Raw genomic sequence first — 19910 nt, 5'->3', positions numbered from 1 at the left:
ATTTTTGCCTTTATCCAATGACTACCTCTCTCATATATTATGTAGCTGTGGATTCTAATGAAACTTGAATTTTAACATCTGCATTCTACTTTCTTTTTAACTTTATATTTTTCAAAAGCAAGCGCACCAACAAGGCGAGGTGCACTGGCTCACACCTGTAATCCCAGCACTTAGGGAGGCTGAGGCAGGTGGATCAGTTGAGGCCAGGAGTTCAAGACCAGCCTGGCCAACATGATAAAAACCCCATCTCTATTAAAAAAAAGAAAACTGGCACGTAAAAGCTTTCATCCGGAGAAACTTTGACAGGAGAGTTGGGCTTGAGGTTATCTGGGTTGCATGCACACAGGGTTTATCAATGCGTCAGCAGGGAGTAGGAAGAAACCACGTGGCATCATGATGCTTTGGTGGACTCCTCCCCTGTGGAGGTGTGTATATGGATTAGTTCATTTCCATGGAGTAACGTTTTCAGTTCTGCAAGTAAGTTTGTCTGGATTGTATTTTCTTTAATGCCTTTAAAACTTTAAATCATTGTAAGCCTAGATGTTTTAGTTTGCTACATAATGTCTGTTTTAGTTTGCTACATAATGTCAATAAATTGAAAAACTGTTACTCATTCTAATTAAAGTTTCATTTGTATTTCTTTTATACTTTCAACATTGACATCCCATTAAGAAGGGAGCATTATGGAATCATTTGTCTAATTATTTGGAACATTTACATAAAAGCATCAATAGAATTACTGGAAGGAAATTATGTATCCTTAGGTTTCTTACTGATTCCAGTTAAAACATGTATATATAAGAACTAGTTCTAGAAATATTGTAGTCTAGACTTGAAAAAAAAGATTCAACTGTTGGAAATAGGAGAAGATTGAATGTATGGAAAAGAGGAATAACCCTCACCCCTACTCTATTTTGGGCATTTTAATAAAAAGTAAAAGCTTGGGAATAATGCTAACGACCTAGTTATAGTAAAATTAGTAAAATCAATGAGATGCTTTGAAAGCAGGGAGTATTGAGGTTGTGTGGGAAGCGCTGTGTGGTGTGTAGACTCCACCCGGCCACAAATAGATACTCACAGAACTTGCACGCCACCTCTGGGAGGTGGTTTGGGCTCCAGGCTCCTGGTAGAGTATCTTTCATATGTGAGAACTTAGGCCATTCCCAGTCGGTTCCACCTTCAACCCACCTTGACTCCTGGGCCTTTTTTCTGTTCTTTTCCTGGATTCTGTTTCTTTTCCACCACTGATCAGTTTTGCCTTTTAAGCAGAATCTTGGAATTCCGTTTTCTCTGTTGGCTTCCTTTGTCGCATGATTTCAGTGGCCAGTCTAGGGATGATAGTGTCCCCATTTTAGCAGTAAGAAAACAGAGGTTAAGTCTAAATAATTTGACAAAGGTGACATTAGTAAGTGGCTGTTTTTATTATGTGAAGTTAACATTGTGTGTTGACTTCATTAAAAGTGAGAGGAAGGCCGGGCGCGGTGGCTCACGCCTGTAATCCCAGTACTCTGGGAGGCCGAGACGGGTGGATCACGAGGTCGAGAAATCGAGACCATCCTGGTCAACAAGGTGAAACTCCGTCTCTACTAAAAATACAAAAATTAGCTGGGCATGGTGGTGCACGCCTGTAGTCCCAGCTACTCAGGAGGCTAAGGCAAGAGAATTGCCTGAACCCAGGAGGTGGAGGTTGTGGTGAGCCAAGATCGCGCCATTGCACTCCAGCCTGGGTAACGAGCAAAACTCCATGTCAAAAAAAAAAAAAAAAAAAAAAGTGAGAGGAAAAACCTGAAGAATATGAAATGAGATGAGAAAGAGAGTCCCAGACTCTGCGGCTGGTAGAAATAGGGAGTGTGATGTCATTCTGGACTTCCTCCAGCTCTGCCGATGCCCAGGGCTGCCCCAGGCATGCAGCCGACCCTGGGTGGGATCCATGGTCTTGGTGACAAAGCTCCTCCCCCTGCCTTCGTCCCAGCGCTTATTTCTGTTCGTTCAGCACAGAATATCTAACTGGTAGTCCTCAGTACTGCAGTCCAATATTTTGTCAGGGTTCCTTTTTTTCTTTTCATTTAAAGGTAAAACCTGCATTTGGTGAAATGCTTGTATTTTAAGTGTGTCATCTGAATGTTTTCACCACTTCAGGTTTTTTTTGTTTTGATTTGATTTGTTTTGTTTTTGAGACAGAGCCTTGTTCTGTCACCAAGGCAGGAGTGCAGTGGCATGATCTTGACTCATTGCAACCTCCACCTCCCGGGTTCAAGCGATTCTCTTGCCTCAGCCTCCTGAGTAGGTGGGATTACAGGCATGTGCCACCACACCTGGCTAATTTTTGTATTTTCAGTAGAGGTGGGATTTCACCATGTTGGTCAGGCTGAATTCCAGACCTTGTGATCCGCCCACCCTGGCCTCTCAAAGTACCGCACTGGGATTACAGGTGTGAGCCACCATGCCCGGCCCACCACCTCTTCAGTTTTGACAGATGCTTAAGCCTTGATGGGGGTTTGTGCAGTATCTCTGTCAGCCCAGAGAATTCCCGCAAGCCATTTTCCAGTCAGTTCCCACCCCCTACCCCCGGCCTTAACAAACTTTCCCCCCCTCTATTCTGTCTCTGCCACCATTGATTAGTTTTGCCATTTCTAAAACTTCATTTAAGCAGATTCATGGTATTCCATTTTATCTGTTAGCTTTCTGTGTGGCATGATTTTAGTGGCTGGTCTGGGGATGACAGTGTAGATTCTGACCTTTCCACCGTCTGCCTAGAGTTAATACCCTGCTGCGCCTTGTGCAGCGTGAGAAGCTGGCCACTGTCTTGCTGCCAGGTGGCTTCCTGGTCCTTCCTGTGGCAAGCGTACATATTCTCTCTCTGTTTGACCTCACGATATATACAGTATTGTTTGCTTCAGTATGAATGTACCTTTTAAAAAATTATAAGGAAAATACTGTCTTCTCTATTTACTCACATATTTACCTTTTTTTCCCCAGGCCCTAGGCGGAACCAGGCCTGTGTACCATTTGGGTGCTTTTCATTCCTTCCTGAGGATCCAATTTGTTACCACATCCTTTCAGTCTGGCAAACTCGCTTTAGTATTTTCTGGAATGTACGTGTGCTGGCAGAAAGTCTCCGAGTTTTCTTTTATCAGAACGTGTTTGGCTCTTGAAAGTACTATTGAAGGATATTTTCACTGGATGTGAGATTCTTTGTTGGCAGCTTTCTTCTTCTGGTACTTTGAGAAAAGTCGAGACCCTGTCTGTCCTCTAGGGCTCCGCTGGTGGTTGCTCCCTTGTGTTCACGTGTTGTTTTCTCTAGCTGGCTTTAAAATTGTCTGTGTCTTTGGTATTTGAGCAGCCTGACTATGATGTGTCCAAGTATTTCATTGAATTTATCTTATTTGGTGTCCTGAACTTCCTGGATCTATAAATTTATGCCTTCTACCAAATGTGGGAAAGTTTTAGCCGTAATTTCTCTAAAATGTTTTTCTGCCTCAGTCTCTCTCTCCTTTTGGGACTCTAGCTCTAGGTATGTTAAACTGCGTGATATTGTCCCTGGAGCTTTGTTCATTTGTTTTTCTTTCAGATCTTTGTTTCTCTCTCTGTTCTTGAGGTTGGATACTTTTTATTGATCCATCTTCAGATTCACTGAGTCTTCTGTTATCTCCAGTCTGCTGTTAAAGCTCGTCCACAGGATTTTTCTTAGTTTAAAAGTAGCATTTTTTAGTTCTGTAATTTCCTTTTTTTTTTTTTTTTTTCCGGGACAGAGTCTCACACTGTCACCCAGGCTGGAGTACAGTGACACACACTCGGTTCACTGCAACCCTCACCTTCTGGGTTCAGGTGATTCTCCTGTCTCAGCCTCCCGATTAGCTGGGATTATAGGCACCCACAGCCACAATCAGCTAATTTTTGTATGTTTTGTAGAGACGGAGTTTCACCATGTTGGCCAGGCTGGTCTTGAACTCCTGATCCCAGGTAATCTGCCTGCCTTGGCCTACCGAAATGCTGGGATTACAGGCATGAGCCACCGCGCCTGGTCCTGGAATTTCCATTTTTAAAAAAATGTTCCATTTCTTTCTTGAGACCCATTTAGCTGGTCCCACCCGAGTCCCTTATCCTTTCTGTTCCTGAGCCCTGTTGTAAGGGCTGCTGAGTTCCTACCTGCTGCTGCTGCTGCCAGCATGGGACTGTCCTGTGCCTGTTCTCCAGAGCTTACACTTTCCTCTTTGAACAGTTATGTTTTTGTTTCTTTCCATGTCTAATAATTGTGGATTTCTTCTTGGATTTTGTGGGGGGATGCACTGTAGAAACTCTGGACTTCATTCTATTCTCCTGAAGAATGTTGATGATGTTTTGTTTCAGCAGGCAGTACCTTTGGCTGGACTCAAACTCCAGATTCTCTTCCTCTGCTATCAGCAGCTAAAATCTCTGCTCAATTGTCATAGTGTGACCTTGCTGTCCCAGACTCGCCTGTTTCAGGATTCACAGAGAGCCGGAGGTGGAGTTTATGTGCAGAGCAAGGTGTTCCCTCCCAGGGTGCTCTCCCTTCCCGGGTTTCCCCCGTCGCTTTCCAGCTGCGTTTGTCTACCAGAATTCTCCTCTTTCGTTTTTCAAGTCAGACTGGGGGGTCTCTGAGCTTTAGCCGCCCCTCTTCTCTGATGAGGACCAGGTTCTCCCCCGAGACAGGAAACCCATGCAGTGCTCAGTTCACTTTGGCCACAGGCCCCCTCCAGTTTCTGCTTGTTCTTGGTCCTGTTCAGTTTGTTGTTGTTTATGTTTTGTCCAGAGTTTATAGTTATCTGAAGAGGATTGGTCCAATGTCTCAGCCATTACTGAAAGTAGAACCACCTGCTTTTTATACTCTTAAGGGTTGTGGTAATAAATGTGAACCATGTGTTCTAGGAAGGATTCACTGTCCCTGAGGAAGGGTGGCTCTGAAGTGGGGGTTTTATACTAACTCGAACATGTACTGTTATAAAGGATGAGGTACTGTGCAGAGAAAAGGCTAGGATGGCCCAGTGCCTTGAAGTTCATGGGTCCATTTGGAGGATGTCAGCGAAATGGTTGTCTACATGCTCTGGCTTTGGTGGTGGTGAGACATGGGAAGGAGAGTTGGGTGTGTGGTGAACTCACTAGAGAAGCATGCCTGGGCCAGGCTTCACCAAATTAACTTCAAATGAAGTTCATTTGGGCAGATACCAGGTGACTGGGGGATGAGGGTCTGGTCAAGCTGCAGTGGGAGGCAAACCTGAAACTTTTTGGCCTAAATGTCTTCTGTGATCAATTCACTTGAGCCCTTTCTGGTCTGATTTTTGTTACATGGCTGACAGTAAGAGATTGGGCCTCTCGCTCTGAAGCAGGGATGCCTTGTTTATAGTAGGGTGTCCCGAGAAGACTTATGGAATAGAGTTTGTGGCGTGCGCAGATACAAAGCCCGCAAGCTGATTTTACTGATACTTTCTGGACCTTGGATGCGCTCTTGTTTTCAACCAGGTGCTTCTCGCTCCTTTTAGGTTCTTCAAGTCCTGTTCTTTCCCATCCAGATGCCTAAAAGTTCGGGAACTGAACTTATACTGTGGCTAGTATCCCCAAAGGACTATAAAGCAGCCACGTTAATGTGCTCACTGCTTTGAATGGTCCATCTCAGGGAGTTGAATATTATAGTGGGAACCAAAATGGTCATTATAGTATAGTTTATTTACTGTGATTAGACATTTAGCCAGCTTCTCTAAGAAAACTCTAGTATTTAAGCATATTTCTGGCCAAATATTCACAATAACAATATTGTGTGTAGTTTGTACATAATGTCAAAAGTCCTGAAGATAGGCTGGGCGTGGTGGTTCATGCCTGTATAATCCAAGCACTTTGGGAGACGGAGGCAGGTGGATCACCTGAGGTCAGGAGTTCGAGACCAGCCTGGCCAACATGGTGAAACCCTGTCTCTAGTAATAATACAAACATTAGCTGGGCATGGTGGCACACGTCTATAATCCCAGCTACTTGAGAGGCTGGGACAGGAGAATTGCTTGAATCTAGGAGGCAGAGGTTGCAGTGAGCCAAGATTGTGCCATTGCACTCCAGCCTGGGGGACAAAAGCGAAACTTTGTCTCAAAAAAAAAAAACAAAAAAAACAAGTTCTGAAGGTAAAGGTAACCTGCAAGGAATGTCTCATCTGCTGCCCTCTTGGATGTGCCATCAGTGGAATTAGATGATACATATACCTGCAATGTAGAGGATGCTAGTGGCAGCCTCTGCACCTGAAGCTGTTGCAACTCACTGTTTCTAACGTTACGAGTGTGTCTCATGCCGGGTGTGGTGGTTCATGCCTGTCATCCCTCTCAGCACTTTGGGAGGCCAAGTTGGGAGGATCTCTTAAGGCCAGTAGTTCAAGATCAGCTTGGGCAACCCCCTTCTGTACAAAAAATTAAAAGTTAGCCAGGCACAGTGGTACACGGCTGTAGTTCCAGCTACTCAGGAGGTTGAGGTGGGAGATTGCACTGAGCTGTGATCGTGCCACTGTGCTCCAGCCTGGGTGACACAGCAAGACCCTATCTCAAAAATAAAAAGTACATTTGTCTTGAGGGGAAAGGGAGCATCATAGTGACTGTATTGCTTCACTTTCTGCTGCTGTTGTCATGAGATGATTAAGATGGGGTTTTTGTTCCCACATGGTCCTGCCCTGTCTGTGTTGCTTCTGCATGTTCTCTTGATGTCACCTGTTGCTCCTAACTGCTGACACTGAACCTTTTTCAAGCAGCCCCTGATTGGTTTCTGCCCTGCCCTCGCCATATTGGTGCTGCTGGTGGTCTGCTCTGTAGGGCCATGTGGAGAGGGAGGCTCTGAGGGAGAGGCTTTGCATGCGTGCCTCCGTACGCTGTGCCAACCTGGATCTTGTGGCTGCAGTTTGGGTGCTCACCGTGTGCTAGGCTCCGCTCTGAGAGCCACGCTTGGTGTGGCTGGCCAGTTCAATCCTTGCACCAACCCTGGGAAGTCAATATGGTGACTATCCCCACTTTACAGATGGGGACATAGGCTTGGAAAGGTCACATCACTTGTGTCGCACGGCTAGTGATAGAGGCCAGTCCTCCAGAGGGTCTCACTCTAGGGCGAGCATTTTGCATCACTACAGAAAGTTGACACTTTTTCACTGTTACTTGCCTCCTAGTTCAATTCCCCCCACCCCAACCTCAGTTTTATTGGCACTTGTACTTGTTGCAAGTATTTTCTATCCTGTTGTGTGAAGTCATTTTAATAGTGGAGGGTAGTAGTTGCTTGGAAACACTAGAAGACAGAAGTCGTCAGAGCCTGGTCATCAGTGAAGGTCAGCATTATTGCTAGTCTCCCACTGTAGTGGTGAGTAGGTCGCTGCTGGACAGGAAGGTGAGGAGGGGCCAGGAAGGCAGAAATGAGTTGTTCATGAGTACAAGCAAGATATTGGTGCTTTCTCTGAATTCAGTAGACCTGTTAAGATGCCCATTTGACCCTGTTTTACAGGACTACAGGACTAGGAAGTATGTCTTTAGCCCACCTAGGGCTCTGGACTTCAGATTCTGTGCCCTTTCCACACGGAAGTCTCTGGAGCAGGGATTCGGGGTGTGTTGGAGGCCAGCTGTAGGCAAGCCCTACCCCAGAGGTCCAATGTGGTTGGCACCTAGTGGGGTGTCTTGGCACCTGGAGGTCTGTGGGCAGTTAGGGTGGGTGGGTGTTCCTATTGGAGGCTCTGCTGCCCTGTGGCTATGTATGGGGGAGATTTGCATCTGGTCACTCTGGGAGCTTGTCTAGTTAAGTACTGGGTTCCCTTTGCTGAGATTTTGAGCAGTAATCTTTTTTCTGTCTCTCTTTAATGAGTAGAGCTCTAGGGTAAGACATATTAAAAGGAATGTTTTTACATGGACAATGTTTTTTGGTTAACGTTGGCTTTCCCTTGGCCTAAGTCAGCAAATAGCTTTTACTCTTAAACTATCTTCTTATTCTGGTTTTTAGGAGACATATAATGACTATTTTAGTAAAATGCTTACAAATCATTTTTATGTTTTATGTTTTTTCATGTTGACTTAAAGGTATTTAACAGACATTATTCCTTTCTGTATAGAGGAAGGTAATTGGAAAGCAAATTGAAGATAAACTGTTTTTTCCTAGTCATGTTTACCATGCTTTGTTTTAGACATGTTGGAGTTCATGTTGTCCCTGATGTGCCCGGCCCTCGAGATATGTGTGGAAGGAAAGTGCGGTTATGGTTTTAGAAGCTTGCTTTTTCTGTATTCTTCATATCATTCATAGCTTGCAGGGAGGTACTTATATTTACGCTTAATATCTGTTAACTTTTTTAAATTGTAAAAGTAGTGACTGCCCCTCACAGAAAAATTGGAAAACAAAAAATAAAAATCACCCAAAGATAAATACTGTTAATATTTCGGTGTACCTGTCTTTTTTCAGTGCCTGTTTGTGTCACATGCAGCTGACTATGTTCTGCCTGTTTTCACATAATCTGTGAGCATCCTGCATGCCTTTTAAGACTGTGTAATATTCAGTCATATGGACATACACATTTAGTGCTAAATAATAATCTGTTGTTGGATGTTTATGTTTTTTGTACTTTTTTTGCTCAAGCTGAGATAAATCTCCTTATACACAAACCTTTCACTATGTCACTGATTGCCTACGTCTTTCAGACTCCTCCAAGTGGGATCAGTGGGTGAAAAGCTACAGATGGAAAAAAAGTTTATCACATCCTGCCTTGTTGCTGTCCAGACAGTGGCCCCAGTTTACACTCAGCTGAGGATGAGGCCACTCCTGAGGATGAGGCCACTCCCCTGCAGCTTTCTGAGCATTTGACTCCTAAGAGCATTTTGTTTCACTTTAGTCCAGGTTTTAAAATAATTATTCAAGCTGTTATGCGCTTGTTTTCATTATTTATTTTTATTTTTTCGAGTTGGGGTTTTGCACTGTCTCCCAGGTTGGAGAGCAGTGATGCAATCTCAACTCATTGCAGCCTCAACTTCCCAGGTTCGAGTGATCCTCCTGCCTCAGCCTCCTGAGTAACTAGATATAGGCACATATCACCATGCCCAGGTAATCTGTAAAGTTTTGTAGAGACGTTGTCTCACTATGTTGCCCAGGCTGGTCTTGAACTCCTAACCTCAGATGATCCACCTGCCTCAGCCTCCCAAAGTGCTAGGACTACAGGTGTGAGCTTCTGCATCCAGCCGCAGGCTGGTTTTGAACTCCTGGCTCAAGTGCTTCTCCTGCCTCAGCCCCACAAAATGCTGGGATCGCAGGTGTAAGCCACTGTGCCTGGCAAAGTGCACTGGTTTTAGAACAGACGATCTCATGTCATGGTAGAATCTGTTTTTAAGTGGAATCTCTATTTGAAGGAGAAGATGGGCCCTGGCCCCCAGTGCGGGGAACACAGAACTGGGGTGGCTGTGGGTGACTCTGTCCTCGTACCCAGTGCTTCTGGGGGTATGCTGCCCACAGGGGTGCAGCAGACGCTGCAGACACAGGGAGCCCTGCCCTCGAGGAAGCCCAGTTCCCAGTGCCCCTCCTAGATCCTCCCGGAGCTCTGAGTCTCTGTCACAGGAGTGAGGCAGTTTAATTGCCCTCCAGCTATACTGTGAGCACCACAGTAGTAATAATGGCAACGAACATTTTGAATGCTAACATTTTTCCAGTTCACTAAGTACTATGAATGCATTTTACTTAATTCTCACATAAGCATTGTGAGGTAGGTGCCATTATTTCCATCTATGGTGGAGGAAGTGGGGGCTGCCCTCTGTGGATCCAGCACTGCGGCCACCTGAATGGCTCCTGACTGCTGTGCTCTGCTGGCCTCCTTGGATTTAATCTGCACAAATCACAGACCTCTGTAATTACAGGACCTGAAGTCTGCACTTGATTCTGCTCCCTACTGGCCAGATGACCTTCGAGAAGGCATTTAGGAACTGACATTCAGTTTTTCTTTTTTTTTAACATGGAGATAATTAGATGATCTGTGTACCTCACACTGACTGCAGGGGTCAGATAGATGATCGCATATGCCCGCATAATGGATCCACGGGAAGAACTGTATAAAATGTGGTTATAGCCAGGTGCATTGCCTCACACCTGTGTTCCCAGCTACTCGGGGGGCTGGCAGTCTGAGACCAGCATGGGCAACATAGACCATGTCTCCAAAAAACAAAAACGCTAGTACTTTTCGTTCTCTTATTTTCCGTGGCCTCTCGCAATGTGTCTTTACATCTTAGGCATTCCATTGGCACCTGGCTTTTGAAACTGACCGTATTCTTTTTAAACATTTCGAGACCTGGCTTTCTCAGCCTGCATGGTTTGCCTGCTCCCGGGCATTCCACGTGCAGACGCGGTATTCAGTATTAGGGAAAATAAATTGTATCCGGGAGGGCCTCTCAGACTTACTGCTGAGGCCTGGGGACAAGTACTTCCTTGCTCTGGAGCTGCCCTGGGTGCTGCAGGATGTTTCACATCATCGCTGGTCTTCACCAGCTGCAGGCCACAAGAATCCCCACCCCGGTTCACAGAAAATGTTTTCAGACATGGTCAAATGTTCCCTGGGGATAAAACTGTCCCCAATTGAGAACACCTAGGTTAGGGAATAACAAGACTTCATAAGTTAGGAAAAACATCCAACAGTGTCCAAGAAAAATGGGGAAAGGGGTTTGAAGCTGATGCAGTAAATGGTAAGGAGCTGTTTGTAGGTTAAGCCTGACATGGCGGGCGGCATGTGCCTCCCGTAGTCCCAGCTTCTCTGGAGGCTGAAGTGGAGGACCACTTGTGAGGCCAGGAGAGGTCAGACTGGGCAACATAGCAAGACCCTGTCTCTTTGGTTGAAAAAAAAAAAAAAAATTTGACCTCCAAAGTGATTGTGAGGGTTTTCCAGGGCTTGTTTTTATGTGGCATGCTTATATTAATCTGCTCAGGTCCTTCGTAAAAGTGAGGAGGGCAGTGGCCAGCTGCCCCTCTGTTGGGCACAGTTAGATGGGACTGTCCCAGTAGTGGCTCCTAGCCATGGGAGAATGGGAGCCATCACAGCTTTACTTTCTCCAGTCTCTAACTGGAGTGCAATGATGCAGTCATAGCTCATTGCAGCCTCAACTTCCCAGGTTCAAGTGATTTTCCTGCCTCAGCCAACTAAGTAGCTAGTTACAGGCACTGGGGATTGCCTGGGAATTGAGCATTCTCTGCCTTATGGAAATAGGCAGGAATCCACAGTAATACGAATAGTACCTGTGACTTGGTCACAAATGGAGTCACAGATAACTTTCATTTCGCAGTTGTAGAAAGCATCTTAAAGTCTCCTTCATGCTCAGCACTCCTGTGAAGTGACCTCAGACCCACCTACTTTGTTGGAGAAGCCCATTCGTCTACTAACACTTCGGTAACGGTTTTCAATATAATTGGCATTGTTTGCAATCCTGTGTATTTTATGCATTTAAAATGTTTTCTTAGAAGGGCTCAGTAGGTGTCAGCAAACTGCCAGAGAGGTGGCTGGCACAAAGAAAAGGTTAAAACCCTGCTCTAGAAGCTCACTGCCGCTTTTCTGATCAGTGTTTTTTTTTTTTTTTTTTTTTTTTTTTTCTCTAGTCTAAGATATTTTGTTACCTGAGCAGTTTTCAAATGCCCGCTATTGGGGTGCAGCGAGCCTTCTGGAGACCCAGTGTTGGGGGTCGGCTCTGCTTCCATCCTGTGGCATCAGCGCGTCCCATATGCATGACTTGGAAGGAGCTTTCAGGAAATGGATTTTTAGAAATTAATTCTCTTCTAAAACTTATGGTCTGGTCTATGAGCATTAAAGTGAGTTTTAGGCACAAAGCTTTAAAGAAGCCTGTGTAATGTTAGGCTTTTTCTGTTAGGTGCAATGAACTGAGGAGAGAACCTTTAAAAAAAAAAAAAAAGCATAAATACCTGAGGAGGACAGTTAGCAGGAGTCATGACCCACAGCCAGCGTCAGCTCTTCACGCAGTCTGCAGATATAGGTCCTCACCCTTGCCTGGAAGGGCTTTTGAGTTCCTCTGGTCTAATTGCTCAGTGCAGGGATTCCTTTTTCCATCCCATCTAAAGGGAGGCTGTGTAGGCCGGGCTCGGTGGCTCACACCTGTAATCCCAGCCAAGGCAAGAGGATGGCTTGAGCCCAGAAGTTTCAAATTCACCTGGGTAACATAGTGAGACCCCGTCTCTGTTTATTTTCTTAAATAAAATAAGAGGAGGCTATTGAGCCTTTGACTGTTTTGATCAGGGTGAAGATTTCTTTTGAAATACTCATGCAGCATCATTATCATCTGGGAGCTGGTTAGAAATGCAAGATTCTCAGGCCCACCCGAGACCTTATGAATCAAACCTCCATTTCAGCCAGACCTGGAGGCATTTTGTACATGGAAGTTTGGAAGCAGAGGCCTCATCTATTTAAACCATAATAAGAAGACAACGAATTGTGTAAGAGCCAGGTGCGAGCTGCCTGAGTCCAGCTGCCCCTAGATGTGCGGCCCGTGTGGAGCCTCAGTCGGCTTTCCTGGAAGAGCCACAGAGCTGGGTGTGCCCCATGACTACCCGTAGTTTGCTTCAGAGTCATATTTCATTCCTGGGTTAGCGCTTTGTAGAGCTGGTGGAACACTCTGATTGTCTGTTACATAATGTAGATGGCAGAAATTTTTCTTTGAAACAGAAGTACTTTTCAATGTGTGTGATTCTGAATGTCATTAAAATTTGGTGATATAGTGATGCATTTTACAGAGCCTTATTAAAGACCTACTTCATGCCACGCCCGGTTAGAAACACAAAGGCACATCGGTGAACAAAGCAGACCAGAAACAGCCCTGCCTCGCTCAGCATTGAGGAGTCTTGCTAAGGAAGACATCTGAGGATAGATGGGAAGGCGCAGGGGTCACTTCCCGCAGAGGGGATAGCCAGTGCGAGGGCCGCAGGCCAATGTGACTGCACTGCCCAGGGTGGCAGTGCATGGAGGGAAGGGTTGGGGTAGGACTGGACGTCAGGCTGTGGGGGCCGGGCAGAGGGTCTTTATGGGTCATGGGAAGAGGCTGGCTGTGGTGGAGAGCGAGCCGTGTCTCGTTCCCTTCCTAGCAGTAGCAGAAGGCAGCATTTGCAGTTGGTCAGTCTTCCCTCTCGTGCACATCAGGGCAGATGACGAGTCCTGTGGGTGAGCCTGAGTCAGAGAGCATTTGAGTCGAACATAGGTCACATGGAGCAAATTAACTTCACCGAAAATAACCCCAAAACAGCATTTCTGGGAAACACAAGTAAAGACAGCTTTCAATGTAAACAAAGGAGCAAAGTTATGATAAAGGCTTGGCTGGAAAAAGTGAACATTTGGAAAACTAAGAAGAAATGCCTTGGGAAAATATACCGAGGAAAATAGGTCTTTCTTTTCCAGCAGTTGCCATTTTAAGGAGTTTTCCTTCCTGTCTTGATGTCAGATGCAGTGGTGCCTGTGTTTTGCTAGGGTGGCTCATGGGCTTTCCCCTTCCACTTGTGGTTGTGGCAGGCAGACCTACAGCCTTTAGCTCTTCCTGCCTGTGCGGGGAAAGGACTTCCTGTTTTCTCTGGGTTTCCTCTTTGTCCTTGCCAGGAATTGACCGGATGGTGGGTGCAGTATAAAACCTGGACTTGGGGTCATGGTTGGTTCTCAGCCTGGCTGCAAATTAGAATCACCAGAGAGCTTCAGGCACACAACCAAAGAAGCCCCGTTTCCAGAAACCGTGATTTTGACGGGGCGTGTGGGGTGTTGTCTTCTCAGGGCTTGGGGTTCCAGTGTGCTGTTGAGGCTGAGAAGCACTAATCAGTACCGCTCTCTTCCTCTCCAAGGCTGTGCTCTCCTCTGCTCAGCCCTCCTCTCCCCCTCCACCCGAGCAGGGTGAGAGTTGGGAGGCTGGCTTTCCCCTGGAGCTCTTTGGAGTCTTTTAGGGCGGGTAGGCAATATCTGTGTGCGGGAACGCACTAATCACACATGTTTCTTTTGGGGCAAGGAGGTTCACCGCTAGCTAGTAAAGTTGGAACTGCTAATGATGGTTGTCAAGACAGCTCACTCTCAGCTGTGCGTGGTGGTCTGCACCTGTAGTCCCAGTTACTCAGGAGGCTGAGGTGGATCACTTGAGCCCAGGAGGTCGTAGCTGCTGTGAGCTATTATTGTGCCACTGAAAGTCTCTTTTTTTTTTTTTTTTTTTTTTTGCCATTTTCTCCCCCTGAGACGGAGTCTCTCACCCAGGCTGGAGTTGCAGTGACACGATCTTGGCGTACTTTAACTTCTGCCTCCTGGGTTCAAGCAATTCTCCTGCCTCAGCCTACCAAGTAGCTGGGATTACAGGTGCACACCACTATGCCTGGCTAATTTTTGTATTTTTAGTAGAGACGAGGTTTCACTATTTTGGCCAGGCTCATCTCAAATTCCTGACCTTGTGATCCGCCCACCTTGGCCTCCCAAAGTGCTGGGATTACAGGTGTGAGCCACTGTGCCCAGCCAAGACTTGGTCTCTTAAAAAAAAGAAAAGACAGCTCATTTTTCCTTCTTAGAACTAGGACTTAGAGTAGGTACTAAAGCAGCTAAGAGAATGTGAAAGTTCGTGAATCAGGCATCAGACCAAATTGAATGCACTCTGCTGTGGTTCTGTTTCTTTTGTTTTTTTTTGAGGCAGGGTGTCACTATCTCCCAGGCTGGAGTGCAGTGGTGCAGTCATATCTCACTGCAGCTTTAAACTCCCGGGCTCAAGCAGTTCTCCCACCTTAGCCTCCCAAGTAGCTGGGATTGCAGGCGCACGCCACGACCCACAGCTGATTTTTGTGTTTTTGTAGAGATGGGGTCTCGATATGTTGCCCAGGCTGATCTTGAACTCCTCGCCTCAAGTGATCCTTCTGCTTTGGCCTCCCAAAGTGCTGGAGTTACAGGTGTGAACCACTGTACCCAGCTGTGTGTGTGTGTGTTTCCTTCCTTTTCTTCTCTCCTCCCCTCCCCTCTCCTCCCCGCCCCGTCCTGCTTTTTGATGGAGTTTGATTCTTGTTGCCCAGGCTAGAGTGCAGTGGCGTAGTCTGGGCTCACTGCAACCTCTACCTCCCGGGTTCAAGTGATTGTCCTGCCTCAGCCTCCTGAGTAGCTGGGATTACAGGCATGCACCACCACGCCTGGCTAATTTTGCATTTTTAGTAGAGAGGAGGTTTCACCATGTTGGTCAGGCTGGTCTCGAACTCCTGACCTCAGGTGATCCACCCTCCTTGGCCTCCCAAAGTGCTGGGATTACAGGTGTGAGCCACTGTGCCCGGTCTCAGCTGTGTTTCTTAAATAGTTAATATGTTGCCCTCCTGGGTTGTCTCTCAAAGTAATATTTACTATTATTTGGGACTAAAAATCTCCTTGTGTAAGATTTGTATCTTGTAGTGGTTCTATTATCTTTAATGGGAAAGGAGTTCATTTCTGGGGTCTCCTACCATTGAATAATGAAAGAGACTTTGTTAAATCAGAGGGAAATCAACCAATATAAGTTACAAATATGAATAATACCAAATGTTTAATTTTCTTGATAACATGTAATGTTATCCAAAGAATTGACTTTCTGGAGCAGTTACTGGATGGCTAGGATTTTTTTTTTCTTTTCTAAAAATTTAAATAGAGACAGGGTCTCGCTGTGTTGCCCAGGACGATGTCAAACTCCTATGCTCAAGCAGTCCTCCTGCCTCAGCCTCCCCAAGTGCTGGGATTACAGCCGTGAGCCGTTGTGCCCGGCCTTATTTTCTCGAGTTATATAAACTTCCTAATTATGTAGCCTTGTGACGAGTTGCTTTTCTTGGAAGGCATCTGTTGAGTTGCGTGGGATCTGTTAGTCCCTCTCCCTACATGAACAGCCCAGGAGGGCTTCCTGCCGGGGGGCAGGGGATCTCGCTGTGGACTTGGGTGTGGCCCCTGCAGCTCGCTGTCTGTGGGATACAGCAGGTGCTGGTCCTACTGGAGTGGCCGCAGTCTCCACCCTTTCCTCCTAACTCGGCCTCTGCCTCTGCTTTCATCCCACCTGAGGGCAAGGCCCCGCCTGCCTGGCCAGGCTTCTGCGAAGCGCTGGGATCTGTGCTGGCGGGTGAACTTAGGGGATGTCTTTGTCAACTGCCACCTACCGTCCAAGTATGAGATGAAAGAAGAAGTGGAGGCTGGAGAGGTCAGGCCATTTTTCAGGCTGCTTGTCTGTCCTGTGCACTTTTCTGTACTGCGAATGAAGCAATGCTTATTGTCTCTTCTGACGAACTTTAAAATCTTACGCCTCTCTCTCATATCCTCTGAAATTGTGAAATACGTTCAGACTGTAAAGAAGTTCCAGCAATGGCCATTTTTATTCTTCTAAACCCTATAAGTTACAAATGTATTTTGGCTGTGAACTTGTAAAATACTGATGGAGGGATTAAAGTTATTGCTGCCCTCCTCATCTCACCCCTCTGGGCCCCTTCCAGCTTATTCACACACTCACGTCGTCACTCACCCAGGAAACAGGAGGGGTGGGACAAGCCTGGCTAGCACCTGGGTTGTTTCAGCGCTTGGTGTGTGTTGGAAGCACTGGTGGTCAGGAGGGCCTCCCCCACCTACAGCTTGCGGGTGGCCTCATCTGCAGGTGCCGCTGTCCGTGCTTAGTGGGTCTCTGTCAGTGGAGACTGAGGGTGTGCCCTGCTTTCTCCATCACAGACACTACAGCAGTGGGCACACCCCGTCAGATCTTTTTCTCATGTGTGAGGACTTTGTATGATGAATTTCTAGAAATGGAATTGTGATGTAATTTTAAGATACACTTTTTCAAACTGTACCCCAAATAGATGCAGTTGTATTCTGTTCCTTGCTGTTGTTTTTAGAGCATTTTATGATTTATTCAAGATTTATAGGAGGAAAGTGTTAAGTCCTGCTGTATAATTAGTTTTATAGGTAACTATTTGATTTGAAGAAATATGAAAATAAATTTTTGCCTCAAATAGGAATACATAATTCCACACCACCTTGGCTAACATAGTTTTTTTTTTTTTTTTTCCCTTGGAGTCTGTCTCACTCTGTTGCCCAGGCTGGAGTGCAGTGTTGCCATCTCAGCTCACTGCAACCTCCACCTCCTGGGTTCTAGTGACCTTCCATCTCCACCTCCCGAGGAGCTGGGACTGCAGGCACCTGCCACCACGCCCGTTATATTTTCAGTAGAGATGGGGTTTCACCGTGTTGGCCAGGCTGGGCTCGAACTCCTGAACTCAAGAGATCACCCACCTCAGCCTCCCCAAGTGCTGGGATTACAGATGTGAGGCACCACACCAGGCCTCTTTGGCTAACATAGTTTCTCTGCACCCCAATGAATCCCAGCCACAAGACATATGCTCCTGTGTCTGGCTCAAGTTGTCTGAGCTCTTTTACACTTTCAGTGGAGGGTAGTAGGTAAAATTTTCTTGGGGAAAGCTTATTATTACGCTTAGTAATATGTGTCTTGCAGAAAAATTGAAACCGAGGTAATTATGAAAGAATTAACAAATAAAATTGTCCCCTATTAACTCTGTGGGAGAAAATAAGATGATTCTGCTTCTGTTCCCTCAGATCACTCCAAGAACCGAGGCCCCTGTCAGCAGCATCAGTAACAGTTTGGAGAATGCCCTGCACACATCAGCACATTCCACGGAGGAGTCGCTGCCCAAGAGGCCCTTGGGAAAACACAGCAAAGGTGAGTTGCGCACCTGTGCTTCAGGAGGACACTCGACAGATGGAGGGTGGGCACTCCCCATATCCCAGGGAGGACATTGTTAAAGGCTTTCAGATCCTTCATAAATGCTAATGTGTATTTTTCTAAATTCTATAAACAGTATGTGAATATACTTTGGCTTTAAAAATTTCAACTATTGATGTTTATTAGGAGAAATCCAGGTGTGGTGGCTCACACCTGTAATCCCAGCACTTTGGGAGGCTGAGGCGGGCAGATCACTTGATGTCAGGAGTTCGAGACCTGCCTGGACAACATGGTGAAACCCTGTCTCTACTAAAAATACAAAAATTAGCAGGGTATGGTGGTGGGTGCCCGTAATCCCAGCACTTTGGTAGGTCAAAGGGGTGGATCACCTGAGGTTGGGAGTTTGAGACCAGCATGACCAATTTAGTAGAGATGGATAAACCCTGTCTCTACTAAAAATACAAAATTAGGCATGGTGGTGCATGCCTGTAATCCCAGCTACTTGGAAGGCTGAGGCAGGCAAATTGCTTGAACCCAGGAGATGGAGGTTGCAGTGAGCCAGTGTTGCGTCATTGCATTCCAGCCTGGGTGACAGAGCCAGACTCTATCTCAAAAAAAAAAAAAAGAAAAATTAGATGGGCCTGGTGACGCACACTTGTAATCCCACCTACTTGGGAGGCTGAGGCAGCAGAATCGCTTGAACCCAGGAGGTGGAGGTTGCAGTGAGCCAAGATTGTGCCATTACATTTCAGTCTGGGCAACACAGCGAGACTCCATCTCAAAAAAAAAAAAAAAAAAAAGGTGGGAGGAATACATTTTACACCCTCCTCCCACCCCACATGGAAATCAGCCTTAATCACTAGAGTGGTGTTGTCCTGAAGCGTTCTCTGCAGTGATGGAGTGTTTTCTGTCTGCACCGACTTGGTCGTCCCCAGCCACACCTGCCTTCTGCGCACTTGAAACGTGGCTAATGTGCCTGAGGCCCCGAGTCTTTATTTTTCTCTAATGTTAATGTGGACAGCTCACTGTGGGTGGTGAGGCATGACCTTGAGCCCCTGTGACTCTGCATGTCAGCCTCAGCAGTGTTGTGATCAGCTGCAAAGCTGGTAACCATGCCGTGGTAGAGGAGGCTTTGGGGAGGGGAGAGCAAGGTGGTTTTAAGACTAGGTGGACTCAATAATGCATTCCCAGTGAAATCAATACTGGTGAGGTTGCAGAGTCGTCAGTAGGGGGGAGAGAGAGACCAGGGTGGTGCTTTTCAATGGGGTCATTTGCCCTGAGGCCCGATGGTGTGGAGGCACCGAGGCCAGCTGTGTCCACATCTGCTGGCCTCTTCTCTCTCTGTGTTATGTACAAAGAAATTTGTCTCCTAGCAGGTGCGCTATGTGAGGCCCAGAGGCACACTTAACTCACCTGTGCGCTTGCCCCTGTCCCGTCTCTGGCGCAATGGTTCATGCTTTCCACAGGCTTCATAACTGCTTCATTTCTAAAGTCCCATTCTCACAAAGCCATTGAGAGCCACCTGTCTCTGCTTTAGATTGTAACTCAGGATGGACCCATTTCCCCAGCAACTGCAGCCTGTGTTCATGTGTGTGAGCACAGTATGGTATGGAGACAGTAACTTGTACTGCTGCCCTGTGAGGGCTCCTGTCCCCACATGACCCTCACAGCAACCCCCCGAGGTCACACCAGTCTTTATCTTACCCACTTCTCTTGGGAGAGTCTGTGGCTCTTGGTTGAACATCTTTACCATGACCTCATCCTGAAGATGCCGACACCACGGTCCTGTGACTCCAGAGTGGACACTTGGCACCAGGATTACAGGGAGTCCATCTGCTGCAGAAAGCCTCCTCCTCTTCCTTCCCCACGCCATCCCAGGAGACAGGCCTCCCCTGGAAGGCCACTTCCTTTGTCCCCAGGCAGTCCAGGCTAGGAACCTGGGCCCTCCACACCCTGTGAATCTTAAGGGACTATTGCTTTTTCTTCAAGATGTAATTATTGACACCCCCGTTCTTTTTTTTTTTTTTTTTTTTCTGTATAATTTCAAAATAGTGAGTATCTGTCATTGTCTCGTCTGCATGCTTTGGTCCCCAGAGAGACAGAGGATGAGCTGACTCTCATGTGAGCTGTGGCAAAGCTGGCATAGGCCGGTGGGTCGGCTCTGAGGCCACGAGTAGCCATTCTCATTTGAAGTGCCACAGTGCTTCAGATACCACCGTGAGCAGATGC

The 19910-nt window shown here is 46.6% G+C and overlaps 1 protein-coding gene across 1 annotated transcript in view; it reads left to right on the top strand.

Annotated features, from left to right (window-relative positions):
• ZCCHC14 (zinc finger CCHC-type containing 14) overlaps positions 1-19910 on the top strand; it is an 80608-nt gene that overhangs the window by 11327 nt on the left and 49371 nt on the right. The window contains exon 2 of the mRNA XM_032284627.1: positions 17555-17678. Coding sequence (XP_032140518.1) covers positions 17555-17678 — 124 coding nt within the window. The remainder of the gene's footprint in view (positions 1-17554; positions 17679-19910) is intronic.

The sequence above is a fragment of the Sapajus apella genome, unplaced genomic scaffold (assembly GCF_009761245.1).
Source record: "Sapajus apella isolate SASKATOON/1434 unplaced genomic scaffold, GSC_monkey_1.0 scaffold15, whole genome shotgun sequence".
NCBI lineage: Eukaryota > Metazoa > Chordata > Mammalia > Primates > Cebidae > Sapajus > Sapajus apella.
The sequence above is the reverse complement of the archived record's forward strand: the minus strand, read 5'-3'. Positions and strand labels throughout refer to the sequence as shown.